General features: G+C 39.6%; 1 protein-coding gene and 1 pseudogene across 3 annotated transcripts; both read right to left on the minus strand.

Moving 5' to 3' along the window:
* Nucleotides 1–1,531: 1,531 nt before the first annotated feature.
* On the minus strand, nt 1,532–23,439 carry LOC148373573 (rho guanine nucleotide exchange factor 18-like). Of its 3 annotated transcripts, none has more exons than XM_088326795.1 (20): nt 23,294–23,439; nt 15,532–15,639; nt 15,285–15,379; nt 14,953–15,093; nt 13,367–13,617; nt 11,258–11,383; nt 10,136–10,253; nt 9,790–10,041; nt 8,566–8,642; nt 8,296–8,486; nt 7,604–7,662; nt 7,350–7,529; nt 7,135–7,281; nt 6,796–6,905; nt 6,663–6,722; nt 5,129–5,176; nt 4,574–5,050; nt 4,168–4,492; nt 3,343–3,384; nt 1,532–2,124 (listed from the first exon to the last, which is right to left on the minus strand). In XM_088326795.1, the coding sequence occupies exons 2-20, from the start codon at nt 15,597–15,599 to the stop codon at nt 1,979–1,981; spliced, it is 2,913 nt and encodes a 970-aa protein (XP_088182921.1). In that variant the 5' UTR covers nt 15,600–15,639; nt 23,294–23,439; the 3' UTR covers nt 1,532–1,978. The 3 variants fall into 3 exon arrangements, with proteins under 3 accessions (XP_088182921.1, XP_088182908.1, XP_088182915.1); XM_088326782.1 differs by having other exon boundaries at nt 3,304–3,384; XM_088326789.1 differs by lacking the exon at nt 23,294–23,439 and adding an exon at nt 17,795–17,861 and having other exon boundaries at nt 3,304–3,384.
* Nucleotides 17,319–17,453, minus strand: LOC148373574 (U2 spliceosomal RNA; annotated as a pseudogene).
* Nucleotides 23,440–23,701: the final 262 nt, after the last annotated feature.

Raw genomic sequence — 23,701 nt, forward strand, 5'->3', positions numbered from 1 at the left:
TTTAAAAAAAACAAAGTCCAATCATTTGACTTCTTTTCAGAACGGCATTTCAAAGCAAGCCTCCAATGCATACGTTCGGTCAATTGCGTCTTCACCACTTATCGAAATTCCCATTTTTCTTTTTGGATTGTATGATTTGGACTATATAATAGAACAAATGAATGAAGAACGTACTGTATAATTGTGACTGGTGGAGAAAAAAATGGCAGCGCTTTGGATCCCCAATGGAATCAAGTCACAAAAGGAGTAAAGTTAGTTTGTAGAAAACACTTGCACACTTCCTACGCGATATGACTTCAATTCTCTTACAAAGAATAAAGATGTATATATGATATGCTATATGATGTGCAGCTTTAATGGTCAGTGTTTTTGTTGTATTCAGTGCCTCTATTGAGAAAAACATAATTAAACATTAACCTTGGCAGTTGAACCAATACACACTTTTTGCAGAATAAACCATTTGTACTTCTGCATCTTTTTTATAAAAAAAATTCTGCAATAAAAACTCAACTTAAAAGGGACACTGTAATATTTACCACTAGATGTCTCTGTATTACATAGTCCAACACAAAAAAAGAGCACTACTAAGCACAAGGAAGAAAGCATACGCTGGTGTCCAAACCAGTGTTCTGCCAAAACGTCCTACCCTGTCGAGACGTGTCATCGCATGCTGATCTCGCAGCAAAATTTGCCGAAACGTCATATCCTGACGAGGTAGCTTCATCAGAAAACAGTATTATGAAGCGGTGTCAAATGAGACTGACTATAATCGCAAATTATAAGTACGCACCGATTTGAACTGAATGTATCACCAGGGTAGGTAGGAATTTCTGGACCAATTATTTTCTCATCATTTTGCACGGCTTTTTACAAGATCTTTGGGGGAACTCGTAGCAACAACATAGCATATCTACGTAGTAGACCTGTAAAAATTAGTGTTAAGTAGTTTAAAGTGTCCATTCAAAATTGTTTTTTAATTTTTCCACGCATAACTACTTAAAGTAGCTTTTCTTTGAGTACTTGTTGGAGAACTATTTAAAAGAGCCAAATTGAAGAAGCATACAATAGCTCTGTATTACAATTGAAATTTGACTGTTGAATAGTTCAAGAAAACCCAACACGTCTTAAACCAAAGCACCGATCTAGATTTTATCCATCTGCTAATTCAAATAATACAGATTTGTGCGTGTGTTTGTATGCGACATATAGGCTCCGAACTGGCCAAACAGATTCTCATGAAAAATGTCACCGTTGTCATTTAAGCCTCTGCGAGTGCCTCTAGCTAGGTTTGTTGTCGGCGCACCCCCAACAAATACCAACAAAATTGATAAACATCCATTTCATGTACAAGTGGCTCTGGAACTGCATGCTGCTCTTTGGCGCTCCCTAGTGGTTCCCTGGCGCTTTTTCAACAAACCAAGGCCCCAGCAACCTCGCCCAAGTCAAATGCTTGGCGACACACAGTCATGATGCTCGTCAATCATAAACCAACAAATTTAGGTTTCTTTGTGAGAAAAATAATAAACAACAATTAAAAGAATGTCAGATATTGCTGTTTCTTATTTGATGTTTTTTTTCTTCCATAAGTATTAAAATACCTATTGTTTTGAAAGTAAAAAATGCATTTAACAATAAATACAATTAACTACAAATCATGGGACCTTAAATACCAATAAAACAATACATTTTTTAAAAAACATTTCATTGACTTAAGTTGAGAAAATCTACATGATTGCTTGATTTCAATTCAAAAGCATAGAAGATTCTGAACTCTTCCACAGTGATGTCCACACACTATGAAGTTAAAAAGTTCAAAACCTTTGCAATTTAAAAAAAGTCTTCAGCAATCATTACACAAATAACATGAAATACAACAAATTTTCTCCACTGTGCAAAATGGCTTCACCCTCCACAAAATGTTTTCATTAAAACACGTGTTCTGAACAGTTTTTTCAATTCTTGGTCCCAAAGGTGTGAATCAAAGGAAAATCACCTTCTCAGAGGATTTCTCCAGCACCTCTTTAGGAAAAGGGGGCGGGGCTGGGGGCGGGGCCTCCGTACCACTTCGAAAGTGCACAAAAGACTGAGAGCTTTTCACACTGCCGGTATGTCCACTCGAGTCATCTACGAAAAACACACCATAAATGAAATTAAGCGGGGTAGGTGAGTGATTAGCACATTATGAAAATTCAAATCACAGTTCTGTAGTCAGAACGTGTTTTGTGTGCTTAAGCGACTGTGAAAAATGTTGTGATGTTAACTGAAGCCCTTCATCAGTTATGAGTCAAACTCATGGCCCCCGGGCCAAATGTTGCCCACCACATCATTCTATGTGGCCCGCGAGACATTGCTGAGAGAAGCACAAGAGAAAAACAAGCATCAAACAATAGCCTGCGGTTTTAAATATGTCCAGTTGTTGTCGCCAAAGCTAAGCATCACTCCTAAAACTTTATTTGCTGACTACCATTAATAAGCCAGAGAAAATTGAGGAAATCCATCCCGTTGTTATTTTGGTTAAAAATAAAGTAATGGACACTGTTTAAGGGAATAAGAAAGATACAAAAAAAAAAAATCGCACCTAAGTTTAAAGAAGCTTTAGCTCCTCCCAATAATAGATAGGAAATCTCACAGTGAAGATTCTATATTCAGGAAAACGTTTTCAGTAAAAACTAAAAAAACATACATTTACATAATGAAATCAATTATTTCCATGAATGTTTGTATGCTATTTGTGTCACTTTCCAGTCTGCATGAGTTAAACTGAAGTGGAAATTAATTGAATTGTTGTTTTTTACAAATTCACAGAGATTAAATCGTATTGAAAGAAAAAAATATTAAGGAAAAAAAATCTTCACTGGTCATAAACTTACGTCTCTGACTCATAATTTAATTGTGAGCCTCCGAAAAGACCCCCAGCCCAGGCATTATCGTATTAGTCCAGCTCCCATGAGAATGTTTTTCTACCATGTGGCCCCGGAGCTAAAATGAGTTTGACACTGCTGATGTAGCCCATCTTGCTGTGAATTGAATGGAATTGTCTTTATTGTCATTGGTTACAAGGTAATGTTAATTGTTCACAACAAGTTAGACTTGGCACTGCAGGAAAAACGGGTGATAAAAGACTTTGAAGAAAAAAACTAAAAAACAAAATACTAGAATACATAGGCAATATTTACAAGGTAGTGTGTGTGTAGAAGTAAATGCTCGTTTGTCTACGTGTGCCCCAGGTTAAAAATGGCAACTGCCTGCATTGAAAAGCAGACGGATACCTTAAATAAAAATGAACATTTTCTGGACTGCTACCTGACTGTAAGGCGGCCCGAAGACTCCCTCCTTCCTTACCAGTCACTCGAATGGGGACGACTTGGCTCACATCAATGGATGCTGTCATAACAAAGAGGTCAAAAAGTTGTGCTGAAGTCGATACACTAGCAAGCAGAAAGATTGCAATATCAAAAGACACAATAGATTCTGACAGACAAAGATAACAGACAAAATAAATAGAGGGATGATAGCTATATTAGTATCTACTCTAGCATTCAAAAGTTTAGGGTCGCGTAGAAATTTCAAAATCTTTTAAAGAAAAGCACTGCTTTTTTCAATGAGAGTACATTAAACGAATCAGAAATCCACTTCATACGTTCTTAGTGTTGAAAATGACTATTTTAGCTGCGTATGTCACGTTTTTAAGGAAATCTTGACGATTTTACGGCTATAAGCCGCAGATTTTTTCATAGTTTAGCCAGGGGCAACTTATACTCCGGTGAAACTGCTCTGGGAAATTATTGAAAAATTATGATATCATTGATTTTTATATTTTTATAACCGGTACTGTATTAAACTTCATGTTATTTTTACACCCGTGTGGATATTTTAAAACTTGACCGCGACGTAAAACTGGAAGGAGGAAGCCGGGCGCATCGTGTTACATCTCCAGTGAAGAGGCAACTCAGAGATGCTGACCTTCATGGTAGTGGCAAAGAAAAAAACATATCTGAGACAGGCCAACAAAAGGAAGAAATTAATATGGAAAAAGAAAACACATCAGAATCCTCATTTCATAAATAAAAGTGAGAGTTCTTCATGAAAAACACAAGCATCTGGGCGACTCCAAACTTTTAAACGGTAATGCAGACGAATCAAGACTGATGATCGACTGGTGTGTACCTGCGCTGTGGGCCCTCTGATGTGACGCCTTCATACCGAAGCCCCTGTCCTTGCTTTTGGAGAGTGTGGCTAGCTTAGTGGGGATCTGCTGCACCACGCCAGCTGTCTTGTGTACCTGGTTGGTGGTGCTGACTAAGTGCACGGGCAGCTCGGCCTTGCCCATCGGAGGCGCGCTCATGCTCTCCTTGCGCGGCGGTACTTTAGGCGGCGTCTCTTTGCTGGCGTCCCGGACGCTCGCAAGAAGAATATGCGGACGCAGATTGCCAACGTTGGGGCTATTGGCGAGGCTGCCCCTGAATGACTGGTAGCTGGACAGGCTGATGTACTGGACGGAAAACATGTCACAGAGGTCATTGAAATTGATAAAAAGATGACCATAACTGCATCAGAATTTGGTTCGACTTACAGAGTCATCATGGTTGGTGTTACCGGCGCTCATGACCTCCATGTATTTCTTGAACTTTTCCTCCAGCCGTTCTTTGTCCTGATTTAGGGTCTCTTTTTCTCTTTCCACAGCTTTGGTGGTCTCCCTGAGGCGCTCCAGACCCTGCTGATAGTTCTCCCACTGTCTCTCATACTCTGCCTTCTCGTTTTTGAGCTTTTCTTCAAATCGGACACACTCTTCCTCCCGCAGCTTCAGCTGAGCCTCCAGCGTCTCCATGTAGACGCTTTGGCGCTCTCGCTCCCTTTCCCAGCGCTGCTGTGCCTCGCGGTGCTGCGCTTGCTGCTTGTGCAAATTGGCCAGGTCCTCTTTGTGCTTTTCCAGATTGCGTCGCTTCTCCTGTTCCAACAAGCTGCTGCTGGACGCTCGCGATGTTCTGCCACCGTGCGATCGCAGGACTTGCTGAAGCTCAATCTGACTGTCTTGCTGGACCACAATGGCCTGTACAGGCAAGTAACAACAAGTTACAATTACACATTATTTTGTGCTAAAGTGGGAGGGTAGCAGCTGACAGCTTACTTGTAATGTATACAGTCTCTGAGCTAGGAGCATAACACGGTCACGCACCTGCAAGAGAAATGATAGTCATGTGAACTACAGTGGGACCTTTAAATACAAGTCCTGCAACAATCGCATTTTGAGAGGCAAGTTGTCTTGCAGCTTTTTTTGTCTTGAGAGGTAATTCAAAACGTCATCAATGACAGGTAGACAAAAACTTAGCTTTGACAACTAGACAAGGGCATCCAACTTTATAACATGCTAAAGGAGTTAACTCAGTAAAAAGTTACTCATTTGATACAAAAGAGAAATGGCAAAATCCAACAAAGGGAAACAAAATGTGCATATTTTATGTTGCTGCTATAAGATTTGGGTGATAGAGGGTTGAATCCAAATGACATCACTTGCAGGAGCTAACAGATTCAGATTCAGATCTACTTTATTGTAATTCTAGTACACGTGTATACAGAACGAAATGTCGATGCATCTGACCCCCACAGTTTCCTTGAATGTACAGATATAAATAATGTTGTATTGTATTTTGGCTACGTATAGTATTTTACCATAGTGCCGATAGTGCAAGAAGAGTAGCTAACCAGATGTGCAAAATGGGCAGTCAGGTTAACAAGTCAGGTACACAGTAACATTAACACTGTAACAATAACGCTGTAATTACAATAGTGCAGAGAGCAATGTGCAAGGAGTGGCAAGCTATAAAAAAAAACTGCCAGTAGTGCAAAAGTCAGATTAGCAGCCGTTTAGATTTAAGTTAACTATATGTTAGATTGACCATTTAACAGTTCGGACAAACATGAGAACAGTGACATATACATCAGCAATGCCCATCAAGAAGATGATGTTCCTTGTGCAGAAATTTCTGAATGGTTTAATTGACGAACAGTGTGGAAGATCTTAAATTTCAGATGAGGTTCAGAAAGCGCAAACTGAGCAGGAAAAAATCAGCCAAGATTGAACAAAGTGCAACACTGGTTGAAGCTGGTAGCTAATATTGTGTTGAGAACTATAATACGAATATTTTAGATGAAATATAACAAACCAGTCCAAAAAGTTGGTTCAAACAAGCCAAAGTATCGTGCAATGGTTCACCCTTAAGGTAAAATATCCGCTGTGCACGAGTAGTGAGTTGTTGAAATTTTTTCTCAACATAATTCCCTATAATCCCTATTAAAACTATGGTATACTGTAATTTCTTAAATTAGCAATGGTGTCAGTTTCAATATTTTCATAGAATAAAAATGTAAAAGTCCTTAAGGTTGTTTCTTAATTAAGCATTAGAATGTGAAATTATGTTTCAATATGAATACAATTATCTATTACAAATAAAGTTGATCAAGTTGGGCTTCTGTACATTTTGCAATTTGTATGGCATATTTTCAACATGACAACTTCTACCTGAAAAACAAAGCTATTTCAACAATAGTCATAGTTTGCCTAGGAGGACCGTTAGGACTACGTAATCTGGTTCATTTTGAGTTGTTTACAACCTCAAAAGATTTCCCTTGTGACAGCCTGTACATGGATAATAAAGTACCACCTCAGCTTGAATATCTCTGGCGGGTGAAATCCATAAAGGCTTCCATGTGTTGCTGTTGGCCTTTACAAGATAAAAAGAAATTAGTTTCAGATAATGGGTCAGTGTCCCAAAGGTTTGTGTTTGTGCCACTCACAGGAAAGTCTTGGCTCACAGAGTACATATTCTCTTGGAGTTGAATGTTGTCAGCCTCAACGTTGCTGCTGCTGAGTACATCAAGAGCATCTCCGTCGGAAGACGCCTCATCTAATCAGCACAAGAAAGGTCATCTTAATGCAGAGAACAATGTTTGAATTAAGTGTTGCGGTTAGAGTCAGTGATACAGTTTTTTGGCTTGTTTACATAAAGACTGCCACCTAATGAGCACCAAAAACATTTTATGTATGGTCAGCCTGACCCAATCTATAATTTGTAGTACCATTTCGACAGCAATATTACCAAGGAAGTTATCATTCTAGAGTTGTAGTCAACTTACTCTTCACTGTGTTCACAGATTGGCTAACTTTTGCTGTCTCGCAGTCCTCTGCTCTCATGTGTGACCTCCACTGTATTGCATGATTATCCCCTTGGATGTTACTGGAGTCTTTAGTTGCACGAAAGAGAAGGTTTTGAAGGTTTTCCACTGAAGAATGAAAAAAAAAAACAACAATTGTAAGCATTACCACAATTCAAATTGTGATTCGCTGATACCTTCATTGATGGCTCCTTTGAGCATAGTCTCTCCTTGCCGGAGATCAGTGGGGTCGCCACGTAGCAACAGTCCTTTGGGAGGGCTGTCATGGCCTGTCATTTCCTGATACATGACCCCAAAAATCTGAAGCTTTTCTGACAGGCACAGCTTGATGTCCTCATCCCTCACCTTCAAACGCTCTACCCATTAAAATAAAAAATGAAAACACCAATTAATGATTGTATGGGGCAACGCAACCTCTCTCAAATCTTACCTTGATATTCCTGCAGTTTGCTCATCAGATCCTGGAAGTGTTTGTCCTCCTCCAAGTATCTGGACCGCAAGTATGATTGTGGTTGAGCCACCATTTTGAAAACCTCAACTATTTTAAGAGCAGCAACATCAGAATCGTAGTAGTAGTTTCTTCAATGGGATTTAAAGCTCAAATTCGGTTATGATGAGTTATAAAATCACATTACAAAATCTCCCGAATTTGATCCATGTCATCAGGTATGACAGAGTGTAACAGATTATCCAGAGTTATTTTTAACACTTCAGTCTGAATCAACAAAACTTGTTTTATGTTTATGATTACAAGGTGCTTCATTTATTTTAATTAAAGGCCACAGCGTGCTGGTGCTTGTTATTCATCATGAATTCAATCTTGCGCAACAAAAATAGAAAGTAAAAACAGCAACATGAAATTATCATACCTTCTGCAGGTAATGCTCATCGCTATCCCGAGGTAATAGTATTTGCTATTAGCTTATTATCTCTACAAACCAGCTCTTCATAGTAACGCTCAAATTGCAATGCAATGATAAAAAGCATCCATCTCCAACAGCACTCGTCTTAACTTGTGTTGTAGGAATTGAAATATTCCAATCGACTTTGGGAAGAACAAAGGCACACCCCGAAATGGTCGTGGATCAATTCCATGGCATAGGAAATAAAAATATTTCTCACCGGTTTATGGCATGCCTTATGTGGCCCATCCAGGCAACACGCTCCTCCCTTGATCCTGTGTGTAGCTCGTACATCTCGTACACCTCCTGTGGCGTAGAGGTGCACGCGCAGATGAGGAACATGGCCCTGTCCTCGTGAGCCACTTCCCTCAGAATCAGATTTTGAAGGCTGATCACAGGCGGTTTATTATCCTGTGCAATAACACAGCTAGTGTGTAAATATTTTAAATATAAATCAAGCCGATGCATTTTTTCCCCACGCCACACTCACAACTGAGGCGAAAACAAACTTCTGATCTTTGTCTTGTAACAACAGGAGCACATCTGACAGCAGCACAGCATGGATATCTAAAAAAAGAAACCAAGTTATTCACTTAAACTTGGATCAGGGTCAGCAAAACATAAGCTTTTGGCCCTAATAGTGAGAGTGACATTTAGGTAGTGACATTCCATTATGTTACCAGACCGGTTGGACCAAAGCGTCCTGATGAGTGGCTTAGTGAAACTGTAGAGGCCACGTCACAGGAGTTTGCGTTCCCGAAGTAAAGCACAAGTCATACTAGCCTACCAATTATCTCCAATAAAAGAACTCTATGCCTACATGTTTTGTTAAATGTTCATTATTTTGTTTTAGCTCTTCTCAAACAGAAATAACATACCATGGTGAGTAGGAAATCAAAAAAGCCCAAAAGATACAGGATCAATTTAAATATAAATTAGAATGTGGTGCCTTACTGGGAGGTGTCGGGATTCAGGCACTAATTTTTCACAAAAACTAATCCAACCAAATTATGGTTTTACATACTCAATAATGGGAAACTAAACTATCCAATGTCACAATAAAGTATATTTTCTTTTGCAGCTGTAAATGTTTGGATTCATAATTTGACCGGTTATCTGGGCTCATATCCTTGCCAGCTCCTCTGATCAACACAAAGAACACAGAAGGGGTATAACCCTACATTTATCAACTTTCTGAAATACTCACAACAACAACTGTATTTTATCAATGGCATGACACATAAAGATAACTCCCACTTTCAGTCATAAAGGAGGGTTGACTTATCCTATCATATGTTTTGGGGAAATTGTTGGAGTATAAACAATATCTGTAAAAAGCCCACACAGGCACATTGAGATTCTGCAAACTCAATTTAGAAGGGAAGGAGCCCCTCATCCCACTCTTAAGTCATGTTATGTATGAGTAATTTTCAAATTTAGATCGCAGAGTAATCCTTCTACACACACAAACTTACTTTAGGATGCTTTTAAGCTGACAAATCTACACTGAGATCAATTAAGTCTGATCTTCGTTGACCTACTGCTTTTTGGATAGGTTTAAATGGGAGTGTCAATTTTTCCCAGTGTTTAGAATCTCTTATAACAACAACAACAACAACAACAAAAATCAACTGGCAGCAGTCTAACCATTTCAACAAACCACAATTAAACCTTTGGCAATGCGAATGTAAGCATCAAAAACAAAAGTTTCAACCTTTTTGTCTGCCAGAAGACCTGCAAGTGAGTGAGCCTTCATGGAGCAGCGTCTGGTTTCCTTGGATTAAATCCTCCCTGCGGATCAGCCGACCGTCTTTCATCCGTCCCACTGACTTTGGTTCCAGTCTCAAGCAGATCTCCCGGAGGCGGAAGGCCTTCTCATACTCCCTGACGTGCTCGTTCACCCGGGATATAGTGTCCTTGATGGCTGTCAAGCCCTGGCGCAAAGACTCGTGTTCTCCCGTGTCCACTGAAAGGTGTATGTTGTATACGAGGGTTAACGTAAAATAAAAACTTATATACAAGCAAGTATATACAAGTAAGTGAAAATAGTACTTCCTTACCTTCAGTGCTCTGTAACAGACGCTCTATCAGGACAGGGTATTTTGTGATCCGTTGCGTTACCAGTAGGAAACACTCGGGGATACTCAACCTTCTCACTATGGCTAGCTGACCAATTTTCTGGTAGAAAATAAACACATTAAATTGTGGTGAAAAATGAGGTTTTATTTTAGAATTGATACAAGTGTGGGCCTCCTGTATGCTAAAGCAAATAATAAAAATAATAATGCACACTGCCAACACAAATACTCAGCCTCTGCAGCATATAGGCCATATGCTTGGCCTGCGGGCCGGATCAAGACGATTAAATGATTTAATCCGGCCAGCCATAGACTTCTAAGTATGTCAAAAAAAGAAGCTACTCTCTAGGTTATTTCTGTCAAAAGTTTTGATTTTTTAAATACATGCAAACCAAATGCTTTCTCCGGCTGCTAATGGGCACTGTCAAATTTGTATAGCATGGTGAGTAGGTTCAGGTATAAAACTGCATTCACTCAGGTGTTAAACCGGTCATCACATTCAATGCCTAACATAAAAATAACTTATTCCCATTCTTTGTGAATAAATGTGTTGTGTTTGGGAAAGATCCCTTGTCATCCATGATCATAATATGTAAGGAAGGTTGCTAATGTTGGCGATAAGCGATAAATGATTAACTTAATACTGAAAAACAAAGCTAAAAATTTGGAGTTGACAGTCTTTTACAAATATGACCCGTCTCAGAACAGAAAGTCTGCATCAGACTCCAGAGCCCAACAGAGTTTGACATCTCTGCTATACAGTATATAAATTGATTGAATTGAGTAGAAAATAAGCCTACCTTAGCAAAGCATCTTCGTCCTGACTAGTCAATAATAATCAACATTCAACCAATCTTTAATCTACTTATCAACATCATTTATTTACCCAAAAACATACACAAGAAGTGTTTACTTAAAACTTAATCCACTAATTCACCAGCTTACTCGATGCCGGTCTAGTGGAATCATAAATCAGGGAGAAAATGTATTTTCTAATAATCTACTAGTTTATGTAATTTAATATATGTAATAAAATATCCCTCTCCTTTTTTTAAAAAAACGTGTTCATATGATCTTCAACTGTAAATGGATCAGTCTGCATACCTTCATGAGGCTTTGAATTTTCTTGTTTGTTTGCATCTGCTCCTTGTACAAATTGACGGCTTCATTGTGATGGCTGCAGAAAAGGCTGTACCACTCCTTCATTTTTTCGCCCACCAAGCCTGAAAACTACCACAAAATCATCAAACATAAATATTAGCCATTTGCACAAGTTGCGTATTACAGGACTGTCTCAGAAAATTAGAATATTGTGATAAAGTTCTTTATTTTCGGTAATGCAATTAAAAAAACAAAAATGTCATACATTCTGGATTCATTACACATCAACTGAACTATTTCAAGCCTTTTATTATTTGAATATTGCTGAATTTGGCTTACAGCTTAAGAAAACTCAAAAATCCTATCTCAAAATATTAGAATATCATGAAAAAGTATACAAGTAGGCTATTCAACTAATCACCTGAATCATCTAATTAACTCGAAACACCTTGCGAGGGTTTCCTGAGCCTTAAAAACACTCAGCTTGGTTCAGTAAACTAAATCACAAGTACGGGGAAGACTGCTGATCTGACTGCTGTCCAGAGGACCATCATTGATACCCTCCATCAGGAGGGTAAGACACAAAAAGAAATTTCTCAAAGAGCAGGCTGTTCACAGAGTGCAGTTTCAAAGCATATCCACAAAAAGTCTGTTGGAAGGGAAAAATGTGGCCGGAAACGCTGCACAACCAAGAGAGATGACCGCAGCTTTAACAAAATTGTGAAGAAAAGCCTCTTCCAGAATTTGGGGGAGCTTCAAAGACAGTGGGCTGAAGCTGGAGTCCAGGTATCAAAAGCCACAGTTCACAGACGTGTCCGGGAAATGGGCTACAATAGCCGTATTCCCATGGTCAAGCCACTTCTGAACTCAAGACAACGGAAGAAGCGTCTGACTTGGGCTATGGAGAAGAAGCACTGGACAGTTGCAGAGTGGTCCAAAGTCCTCTTTTCAGACGAAAGCAAGTTTTGCATTTCATTTGGAAGTCAAGGCGCCAGAGTCTGGAGAAAGGCTGGAGAGGAGCAAAATCCAAGTTGCTTGAAATCCAGTGTGAAGTTCCCACAGTCAGCAATGGTTTGGGGAGGCATGTCAGCTGCTGGTGTTGGTCCAGAGTAAATGCAACTGTGTACCAAGAGATTTTAGAGCACTACATGCTTCCATCTGCTGAAAAGCTCTATGGAGATGAGGATTTCATTTTCCAGCATGATCTGGCACCTGCCCACGGTGCCAAAACCACCAGTAACTGGTGCACCGACCATGGCATCACTGTCCTTGATTGGCCTGCTAATTCCCCTGACCTGAACCCCATCGAGAATTTGTGGGGTATAGTTTAGAAGAAGATGAAAGACACCAGACCTACAAATGCAAATGAGCTGAAGGCCGCTATCGAAGCATCCTGGGCATCAATTACACCTCAGCAATGCCACAGGCTGATTGCCTCCATGCCACGCCGGATTGATGCAGTAATCCGTGCAAAAGGATTCCCAACCAAGTACTGAGTGCATCAATGGACATTTTCAAATGTTTGATTTAGTTTTGCTGTAATAAAATTATTTTTTTACTTGGTCTGAGGAAGTATTCTAATATTTTGAGATAGGATTTTTGAGTTTTTTTCAGCTGTAAGCCAAAATCAGCAATATTCAAATAATAAAAGGCTTGAAATAGTTCAGTTGATGTGTAATGAATCCAGAGTGTATGACATTTTTGTTTTTTTAATTGCATTACAGAAAATAAAGAACTTTATCACAATATTCTAATTTTCTGAGACAGTCCTGTATATGCTATCAAAATCAATACACAATTTTTGGGATATGTTTCTTTGAAAAATGACAATTTTATTCAAAGTCTCATTTTGATAAATTTTTCAAAGGTGAAATAATTCATTTTTCCATCTTCTACAAATAGTGTTTCGGGGAGAAGAAATCATAAACGATATCAGCTCTGGCAAAACGTACATCATAAAGAAGATTTTTTTTAAAACATAAATTTGCCATCTATTTAAGTCACATTTTAGTGGGTAAATCAGACAACGGAAAAAAAAAAATAACAGAAGACCTCATACTTGCAACCAAAATCTCAGTTTCTGAATCAAGTTTAGAGCACAAAAAATCTTACCTGTGAGATGAGGACATCTCCTAGTTCTGTAACCTGGTAGTTGTTGGGACTTCCCTCCTCTTGGCTCTGGTTTTGGCGCATTTTTAGGCAGTCAAGGAAGTGCTGGTGCAATGTGAGAAGTGCATCCACACCAGGGAACAGCAGTGCCATTTTTTCCTCGTCCAGCAGCAGGGACAGCCGTAGTTCGTGCATGTACACATGACGGAGGATCTTCAACGTGCGCACATGGTGCATCTCTGTTTGCATTAGCTCTGAAACAAAAATTGCCCTCAAATGTAATAAAGACATCCAAATAAATGATCAATTTAAGTCATTTGTGCTCCTCTTCAATATATACAGTATTTCTTTGAGATCAAAAGTGTTTGACTGAGGAGTGGGTTAGTGCAATGATGCTTTGTATTAAACCACCTTTTCTCTTTAAATACAAGATCTAAAGTGTTGAAGTCACAGGCAGAAAACGTAGTTGAAACATTGTAAACAGAATCACATTTTCAACATTTTACTGAGGAATGGGCTGAAGAGTGGGGCAATTGTTTGTCATTAAAAATAAAACAGTCAACACATACTTTTTCCTATTTTTTTATGATATTTGTTTTATCGCATTATATTTTCATGCAGCACATTAACTTGCAAGACTGAGATCAGAGGAAAGTAGGAGGTAAAAAAGGCTAGTAACAAGTTATATTCACATTTTCAAGGTGCTACATAGAGCGTCGCATTGCCGGTATTTGAAATCCTCATGATAAATTAAATTTTCGTCAAAAATAAATTCACCAATAAAATGGACCTTATTTGAATCATATTTGCAAAATGTTCTCACAAAATAAAATAACTCATGGTATTAACAAGGGACCTCCGTTGCAGTTTGTTTGTGTTGTCTTTAAAAACCATTAAACCTCATAATCACTATGTATGCATGAATTCAAATAATGTACTCCACTGCTCTACTTGGTGGAAGGAAAAACTGATAACGGTCAAACAATTTAACAGACGAAATACATAAATGAAAACATCTGATGGCACAATATAACCTGAGCATGTGAAATAAGGGAGTTTGCCTCAACCTGGTTGAGTGACACTTTGCTATTAGAGGCTATGTAATTTAAAAAAACCATTTAGAATAGAATGAATGGAATTTACTTTTATTGGCATTCTTTCTAACCATGCACACAGAACGAAATGTCGATACACCTGACCCGTACAGTTAAACTGTAGCGAGCCGATGCAGCCGCAGCCAAACAGGGCGCAGCCATTTTAATCATTAGGTGACCAAACCCCCCAATTCCAACCCTTAATGCCGAGCGCCAAGCAGGGAGGCAATGAGTACCAATGTTGTAAGTCGTAGGTATGACACGGCCGAGGCTTGAACCAGCGACCTCCCAGTCTCGGAGCGGGCGCCCTACCATCTAGGCTACCGAGCTGACATGACATGATAACTATAATTACTAGCAATTTGGCCTTTTCATAATTTGCATCTATTGCAACAGATAGATGGATTAGTGGCAATAATATCACAGCTTAAGAAACTGCAACGTGTATTCCCTGTAGAGACCTAGTATAGTACAGTGTGTGTATGTTAAACGTACCATAGATTATATCCTGTCTTTTAATAGCGTCTCGATCCAGAGCTCTAAGGTAGCCTGGGTCAGCTGCAGCACTCCACGACTCGGCTTCTAGGTTCCGACTGTCGCACTCCAGACCGCCTCGTAGCAAAGAATAGTGATCATCTGGAAGACAAACATTAGAACTCGCAGGGGGCACATCATTTTCCGAAACTCGCGGAAAAAAATGATCTCCAGTACGGTAATCCATTCATTATCAAAGTTAAATGTTCAGAAACTGTTGTAGGGTCATAAAAATCACTATCATACCAAAAAATAGGTCTACTTTGTCTTTCCAGATCTAAAAAAAAGCTGACCTTCCAGATTGATGGTCTCAGCCAATGATATAGCATCCTCTACAACAAGTCTCGGTCGCAGGCCATCCACCTCCTCCATTTGTCCTTGGCTGGATCTACTTGTAAGAGGTAAATTATGTTAAGAGTAGAAATCTTACTTTAAGTAATCCCCCCTCCCCTCATAAACCTTGCTTCCTTGAATATACTTGTGTAATTAAGAGTCTAGTATGAAGAGAAACTAGATGACCAGAGTGCTCCTCTGGCGAACCTGAAGTTTGCTGTAGAGTCCTTGCACGAGGATGAATCAAGCCGAGCTTGGGTGGGGGTGACTGTCATGCCTGGAACCGGGAGCAAACCAGGGATGCCATCGGGAACACTAAGCCAGAAAAAAGAGAAACTAATTCAAATAATGCAAATAGTGGTAATGCGCTATACTTTTTGTATATGATGATGTGATTGGCAAAGTGCAAGACGCCAATCACATGAATTCCTGTTGCTTGTGAACTCTGGGCTTGTTTTTTCTTGATAGGACATGTGTGTCAGTTCAATTGCCAATTGGGGAAAAGGATGTAGGAGTGCTACAGGGGTAGTTGTGTTGGACCTCTAGGTTTTTGTTTTTTTTGCCTCGCTCACCCAATAACTCTTGCAAAAACCTGATTTATAGTATGATTCAAACTTAGGGATTTCCATAAAATACAATTACTTATTATATTTACTGAATATCAGTTAAAGGGCAAAATTCCATCTTTTTTTAACCATCTCCGGTCGCGGCTGTTCAGAGAACGCTGTCCATTGAAGAAGACATTTATATTGCTGAAGTTTCAGCCAACAACCAATCATGGTTCACCTGCTTACTAAAGCAGAGCCATAAAAGGTCATTAGTCGAAAATTAAGTTTATCATGCCATCCTCACTCAAGAAAAGTGTCTGCAACCACCAGGATAAAGACCGGTATCAGGCCAGGGGTCGTTTAGTATACACACTTTTTTTTTTTTTACACAAAAAAAAACCTCAAAGTTTGGGTGCGGGTTCGATTAGTACATTACTGTATTTGAGCAATGATTGATTAGTCAACAATTACAGCTGACCACATTTCCTTAGGACTGGTTGCAAATCAAATTATAATAATCCTGAACACTAGACCAATGGGGATGTAGATGACAAGGGAAAAGGCAGATTGTATTTCATCATCAAACTATTTTTAGTATGTACAGCATTGTAATGGAGCATTATGGGAAAAAGTTCAGCTGAAACAAAGTTGTACATCGTTGTACCATGAGTGTGATGAGAGAAAATCTAATCCCTGTTTTTATGTCATCTAGTATCCCTAGTGGTCAACTGATTACACAATGGATTTAGGCTTATCATTACATTACTATTTTTATTACGATGACTGATAACGTAACTATGACTAATGTTATTTTTGGGCCAGGTCGCAAGAATATTGTCAGACATCGAACTGGTTAGTGGTACAGAAATGGTTGCGTACACCTGCGCAACAACATTTTCAAAAAGGGCCAGTCCAAGGGACGGACAACAACAGATTAATAATGCTTATTAACTCCAATGTCACAAATGCAAAAGGCATTTTTTAACCTGCAAAGGCAGACAAAACATAAAATTGTTAGCATATCCTTTGGCTCGTCTTCAACTTAAAATGTTTGCACAACTATCAATAACAGCTGCGTGTTCAGCAATAAAAAGCAATACATCATAAAATTTAGGACTTTGTTTGCATTTTGGACATTGCGTGTGGATTCATTTTTGAGGGGATAGCAAGTTTACAGTCATACGACGATTGTACAGCTTTATTCTTTTTCTACATTGTAGTGTCACTTCCTTAATTGTTGCTTAGCAATGCAGCCCAAAACGGACTCAGGGGTTAAAAGTTTAGGGGTTTAGGGGTTTTAAGGGTTATTTAGCTTGTTCATAAATCATTATCCATTATCCGTTATCGGTCAGTTCATACTACGCTACAAAGCCTAGGAGCCGGGACACTTACTCTCAGCCAAAAGGCCAAGCTAAGGTCCTAGCCCTAAAGCCTTGCCGCGATCATTGCGAATGCACCGTTCCCGGAGGTACTGCAATACCGGGCCGTTGCGTGGAGTGGACAGAGCAAGCTCCTATGCCATCTCCGAGTTGCAAAAATCAAAGATCATAGCTTTGTGATAAACCTCATAGGCTACGATACTACCTCATAGGCTACGATACTGCCACTGCGCAAAGTTATCTCAAATCATGTTGACCATCTGCCTCAAGCTGTTGCTTGAATCCAGAGGGACAACAAAGAAGAAGCGTTGAATGATTTAGAATAGTGATGGTGTGTTGACACAGCAGCTCTCTGCAAATGGGAGACAAGAGTGAGAGTGTACAAAACGAAATAACAGCAATGGCGAAGAAAATAAATAAAATAATCGAGGCTTGCCGGGAGCTCAGGTCAGACCAGCTCCCCGGCAAACACTGCACTGTGGGAAATGCTGTCACGCCCCAGATGTTACAGCTGATTTTCACTTGACTTTCATCTGCTCATACCTGACGAGGGCGCGTCACGGCCACACACATCTTAATATCTTCATAACAAACACATGGCAGTCATTTGAAGTTTGCACTGGAAAAACAAGTGAAATAAAATCCACTGTAAACATCCGTGTGGCGAGGGAGCCAAATACAAGATGTCTTAATTTCAACAGGGTTCAACAACATGCCTAACAATGAGAACAGGCAGGTGGCTTCCATGAATAATCTACTGTATACTGTAGTTCAGTATAGAATTGGTATAATTCAAAATTTCTGATATTAGCACTCAAAACACCCCTATTAAACCCAAATCTTCGTAGCTAGTGTAACAAAAGGTCATCCCACTGAAGAAAAATACAGCAAACTCGACCAGTGGGTCGCCCCGGTTGCCTCCTTGTGCTATACAATGCACACGAAAAAAATGCACATTCCTCAATGTCCACTACCGTTCAAAAGTTTGGGGTCGCTTGGAAATGTCCTTATTTTTAAAGGAAAATTACAGTTCTTTTCAAAGAAGATAACATTATAATAATCAGTAACAAACCCCATACGTTTAGGTGGTATATGACTTATAGCCGGAAATGTTTCTTGATGCAATATATGATGATGCAACAGTGTTAGAGGTAAGATCGGGCCAAAAAAAAGCACCCGAGCCCGACGCAGGCCCGAGGGGTATTAAACCCGACCCGGACCGAGCCCAACTAATTAACTGGATTTGCTGGCCCGGCCCGAAAGGGGCCCGAAATTACATATTTTATTTATAAGGAGGGGTGATTTATGATAACAAATTAAACTCTGCCTTTTGTTACAACATCTAGGCCTAAGTTAAATAAAACTGTATAAACATTTACATCTTTTATATTTCTGTGTCTGCACTGCAGATGTTACATTAAGCGACAATCTGTCATTGACGGGTTTTTTTTTTGAGGTAGCGAAAACATTTAAGGGCGTCAGTCATTTTGACGACTTGATCATTGGGCCATAATCCACAGCAGCAGTAGTAGTACGTCCTTAAGATTTTAGCGCAGCACTTTCATTGAGGTTTCCGACTCCTATGCAAATTCCACCCCCCCCCCCCTGATCGTATTCTATATAAAACGCTTATTAAAACAATAAAGCGAGCTAATTATAATAATTGGGAGATCCTAGTCTATATAACGCGTTTATTTAAACAATAAAGCGTGATTTTATTCTGCAAATTGCGTTTTTTAACGCGGATGAAAATGTCACCAACGTCAATGTACGCTTCCGACAAAAGCGATCGTATTCTATCTAAAACGCTTATTAAAACAATAAAGCGAGCTAATTATAACACTTCACTCTTACCAGAGTGCGTTTTCCTCGTCAGTTCTCCTCTCTTGAGTTTATCCTTAACTTCTTGTTGGTCCGACTCCATATCGGGGATACCAGGCCAAAATCACGCGAATTTGCGGAGGGGAAGATTATTAAGAGGACAGCATTCATGTCACGTCACGTGCACAGAGCATGCTCTGGCTCCGTTAAAAGCAATTACAGCTCCTTCTCCGTTTTATCCAAATTATTTATTTTATAACAAGTATTCCTTGGTCTAGTATCCATACATAGTTTAAGTATATATTTTTTAATGAACATATATTTATAATTATTAATTAATTTAAAAAAAAAAAAAAAAAAAAAAAAAAAAAAAAAAAAAAAGCAGGACCGAACCCGACCCGACCCGACCGTATGACTGACATTTCAGGCCCGACCCGGCCTGAAATTGCCTCGGGTTCGGGTTCGGGCTCGGGCCATAAATCTTAGGTCTAAACAGTGTATAAAAACAAATTTTCAGGAACCATCACTCTAGTGTTCCGATAATACATTGTGTTTTATAATTGCTTAATAGAAGGCTAATGGATGATTAAAAAAAAAAAACTGTGTACAAAAATTTTAGCACAGTTCAGATAAGTTAGCTGGTTAGAGCGTCTACAAAACTGACCTTCGAGAGTCGATAATCAGGAGAGAGATTTTTAACTTTCAGAACGGTCAGAAAATGAGAGCTTTTGTGTGAAACTCGACAGTCTGTTCATGTTCTAAGAAATGAAGGCGGTTCCATTGGAGAAATTGCCAAGACACTGAAGTTTTGGTCCTTCATAGAACAGCACAGATTCTAAGCAGAGTAGAAGTGACTTTAGAGCAAGGGTCCCAAACTCGCAGCCCCCAGGATGATGGTTTAAGGCCCCTGCCGTAATATGAAAGTTAAAGGGACGGTGTGTATTTTTTGCCCACTTATGACGCCGTATTCAGTCGTGCCATCGAAAACGAGTGCTCAAAGCACTATGGAAGAAGACAAAATACAGAGACCCAAAGTGACCAAAATGCATCTTATAACTTTTGAAAAGAAAAAGGAACAAAGAAAAAAAAGTGGAGAAAAAAGACAAAAAGTAAAAAAGGGGAAAAAGGAAAGGAAAATGGAATAAATAAAAGGAAAGAAAATTGAAAAGGAGAAAATTGCACTTTTTTCGTTTTTGTCTTTTTTTTTCTTCAGTTCTTTTTTTCCTTTCCTTGATTCCCTATTTTCCTATTTTTGCTTTCTTTTCCCCAACTTCTTTTTATTCTTGTTTGCCTCATTGTCAAATTTCTTCTTCCCCATTTTCTATTCCTTTCAAGAATATATAAATTTTTCCCTTTTGTCTTTCTTTGTGAAAAGCTGGGTAAAAATTGAAAGAAAGAAAAGGGTGCTTTTTGCGCACTTTCGGTCTCCCTAGTTTGTAGTCTTCCTGGGACTCATTTTTGTTTGCACTACACAATACAGCGACGTCTAGAGGACAAATATAAAACACTGTCCCTTTTGGGAACAGCAGAATGTTTTCATCAGCACTGTTTTTGTGGAAAGCCTCATTTGGCCCAAACTTCACCCGGACTAATTGAGTTTGAGACCACTGCTCTGGAATCTCTAGTTTGACAAATAGACGCCTTACATGTCCATAAGTTAGCAGCGGTGTTAAAAATTACCCTCAAAACACCAGTGTCAACATCTACAGTGAAGAGGCGACTCCAAAATGCTTGCGAGACATGGACTCTCAAGGCAAAACAGAAGAAAATCCAGGCCAAGCATCAGCTATTTAACCCATGTGAAAAAGGAAATGGTGCAAAACAAAATCAGACAGCACATTGAACCCTACGAAGAACCTTTGTCAACTGTGCTCAGACAAAAACTGCAGTGGTATGGTCACGTAACGAGAACATCAGGACTGACCAAGATAATTCTCCAGGGCACAGTGCAAAAGGGCAGGAGGAGTGGAAGACCGAAAAAGAACTGGGCCGACAACATTTAGGAGTGGACTGGCGCCAACTTTGCCACGACCCAACAACAGGCCAGGGACCGTCAACAGTGGAGAAACCTGTCTAAAGTGGCGTCCTCATTGGCGCTTCGACAACCGACAGTTAAGGGATCCGTGAATTGCTCAACATGAAAAAACACACAATGCCCAAACAAGACAAAAAGCAATTTCTGAGATTGTATTTGTTACATAAATTGTGATGAAATAATAAATGCAGAGTGGTATTTAGGAAGCCGAAGTAGCAGAGGTTTGACCTCAGGGTGAATTTTGAAGACAGCTACAAAAATGTTCAAATTAGTCTGTCTGTCTGTCTGTCACACACACACACACACACACACACACACACACACACACACACACACACACACACACACACACACACACACACACACACACACACACACACACACACACACACACACACACACACACACACACACACACACACACACACACACACACACACACACACACACACACACACACACACACACACACACACACACACACACACACACACACACACACACACACACACACACACACACACACACACACACAAAACTGTAATCTACGTTTTTACAATTTTTGTTTTATATTTTTGGGGTATTTTTAATGACTTTATGGTCTTCTTTAACAAGAAGATTCAAAAAATGCTGCAGCGAGGCTTTTAACTAAGACAAGAAAGTTTGATCACATTAACCCGATTTTAGCTAACTGCATTGGCTCCCAGTTATCTTAAGATGTGATTTTAAGGTTCTCTTGGTATTATACAAAGTCATGCATGGACTTGCTCCCTCATATCTTTCAGATTTAATTTCCCCCTATGTTCCGGTGCGGAGCCTTTGTTCTGAAAGAGCTGGTCTACTGGTGATCCCTAGAGCCAAGAAGAGTACCGCAGGTTCGAGAGCGTTCTTCATCCAGGCACCGGTGCTGTGGAATGCTCTTCCCCCTAAGATCCGATCTACAACATCAGTGGAAATGTTTAAATCTAAGCTTAAAACACACTTCTACTCTAGCATATGAATAACCTATATTTTTTTGTTGACAATATCTTGTGTAATATTTGTCATTCCAACATCCATTGCAGCCTGGTCATCCTGAAAGGGGGATTACCACATGTGCGGTCCCTTCTCAAGGTTTCTTCATTTTCCTCATGTTCAGGTTTTTAGTTTTTCCTTGCACTCATGTTGGTTTCAGATCAGGGGATGGTGTAATAATAGTCTGTAATAATAGTCTGTGCAATAACCTGTGCAGCCCTTTGAGACTTTGTGATTAAGGGCTATACAAATCAGACATGGGACCAAGTCACACATGTGCAAGTCTCAAGTAAGTCTCAAGTCTTCACCTTCAAGTCCCAAGTAAGTCCCAAGTATTTTTTTTCTTGGGCAAGTCAAGTCACAAGTCAAGTCCCGAGTCTTAGATTGCCAAGTCCAAGTCAAGTCACAAGTCATAAAAACAGCGACTCGAGTCGACTCGAGTCCAAGTCACTAAGTCTCAAGTCCCCATGTCTGATACAAATAAAAATGACTTGTCTTGACTTAATCATTGTCCCCCCCTCCTGCATTTGATATGCCCACCCGCCGCTCCAAAGACTAAAGTCTGGCAACGGCCCTGGGATGACTACTTTTTACTTCTACTTCAGTCATAGAATTCTGAAGTTAAAGTACGTTTACTGGAGGACAATTTGTGGCTACTCTACCCACCTCAGGACATTTCATACGAACCGGACGCACTACTTTATCTCGCTTAGTCGCTCTGATGGGGAAAATATCAATCCGCAGAAAACATGTCAGAAACTAAAAACCAGAGTGACACACGATAAACAAACAAAAGTTATCTTCACTAAGCACAATGTCGAGTTCAAATACGACAAAAAAACAAACACGGTATACATAAAGTTAAAAATAGCACACTTAGTGCCGCTTTTAATGAATAGTTTTGGGCTAAAAGAGAAGCAGGTGCCGAGTCCGTCGACAGGTGAACTGGGCTACCTGTTTGCTCCGGTGTCGGCTTATTAGCCTCCATTAAATCGATTTAAAGTCTTTTAACTCGCACTTTCAATGACATTCTTACTCAAACATACTTGGAAGAAACCATTAGGACATTAAGTGTGCAACCGGGTAGAGTTAGCAAGTTTAGCCTGCTACTTTCAAACAAAAACTACGAGATGTCGCCCGCACTAAAACTTTATAGGTGACGAAAATGTTACCTGCGAGGATGTTATAGGAAAAAGGATGTTTTAATGAAGGAAGTTTCCAGAGCTTTGGAGCTCTTTCTTCGACTTGGACTATGACAGCAGCAGCGACAACTACGGACAACGAGCGTTAGCTTCTCATGATGCGTCCTTCGCGAACAAAATCCCTCTATAAGCCAACTCTTTGAAGTGAACGACTAGAGCTGGCTCCCCGTTAATATGGAGAAAGCCGCCTTCGGAATACTGTACTCTCGTTCTCTCTCTCTTTCACTCTTTCTTTGTTCGATTCTGTCTGTCACTATTTCTTTCTGTCTTTGTTTCTGTCTTTCACTCTTTCTTTTTCTTTTTTCTGTCTTTCACTCTATCTTTGTGTCGTTCTTTGTTTCTTTATCTGTTTTTTATGTGTTTTCCCCTCACTCCTCT

This window comes from Urocampus carinirostris, chromosome 1, assembly GCF_059441175.1.
Source record: "Urocampus carinirostris isolate Australia breed hairy pipefish chromosome 1, RoL_Ucar_1.0, whole genome shotgun sequence".
Lineage (NCBI taxonomy): Eukaryota > Metazoa > Chordata > Actinopteri > Syngnathiformes > Syngnathidae > Urocampus > Urocampus carinirostris.

Bases quoted from the DNA above. Each gene is read 5' to 3' on its own strand.
- LOC148373573 (XM_088326782.1), bottom strand. From the start codon at position 15,599: ATGACAGTCACCCCCACCCAAGCTCGGCTTGATTCATCCTCGTGCAAG. The intron at 7,282-7,349 runs GTATCAGCGAAT...TTCATTCTTCAG, and splicing joins CAAAGGAGCCATCAATGAAG to TGGAAAACCTTCAAAACCTT. The intron at 5,051-5,128 runs GTAAGCTGTCAG...TTGCCTGTACAG, and splicing joins AGAGACTGTATACATTACAA to GCCATTGTGGTCCAGCAAGA.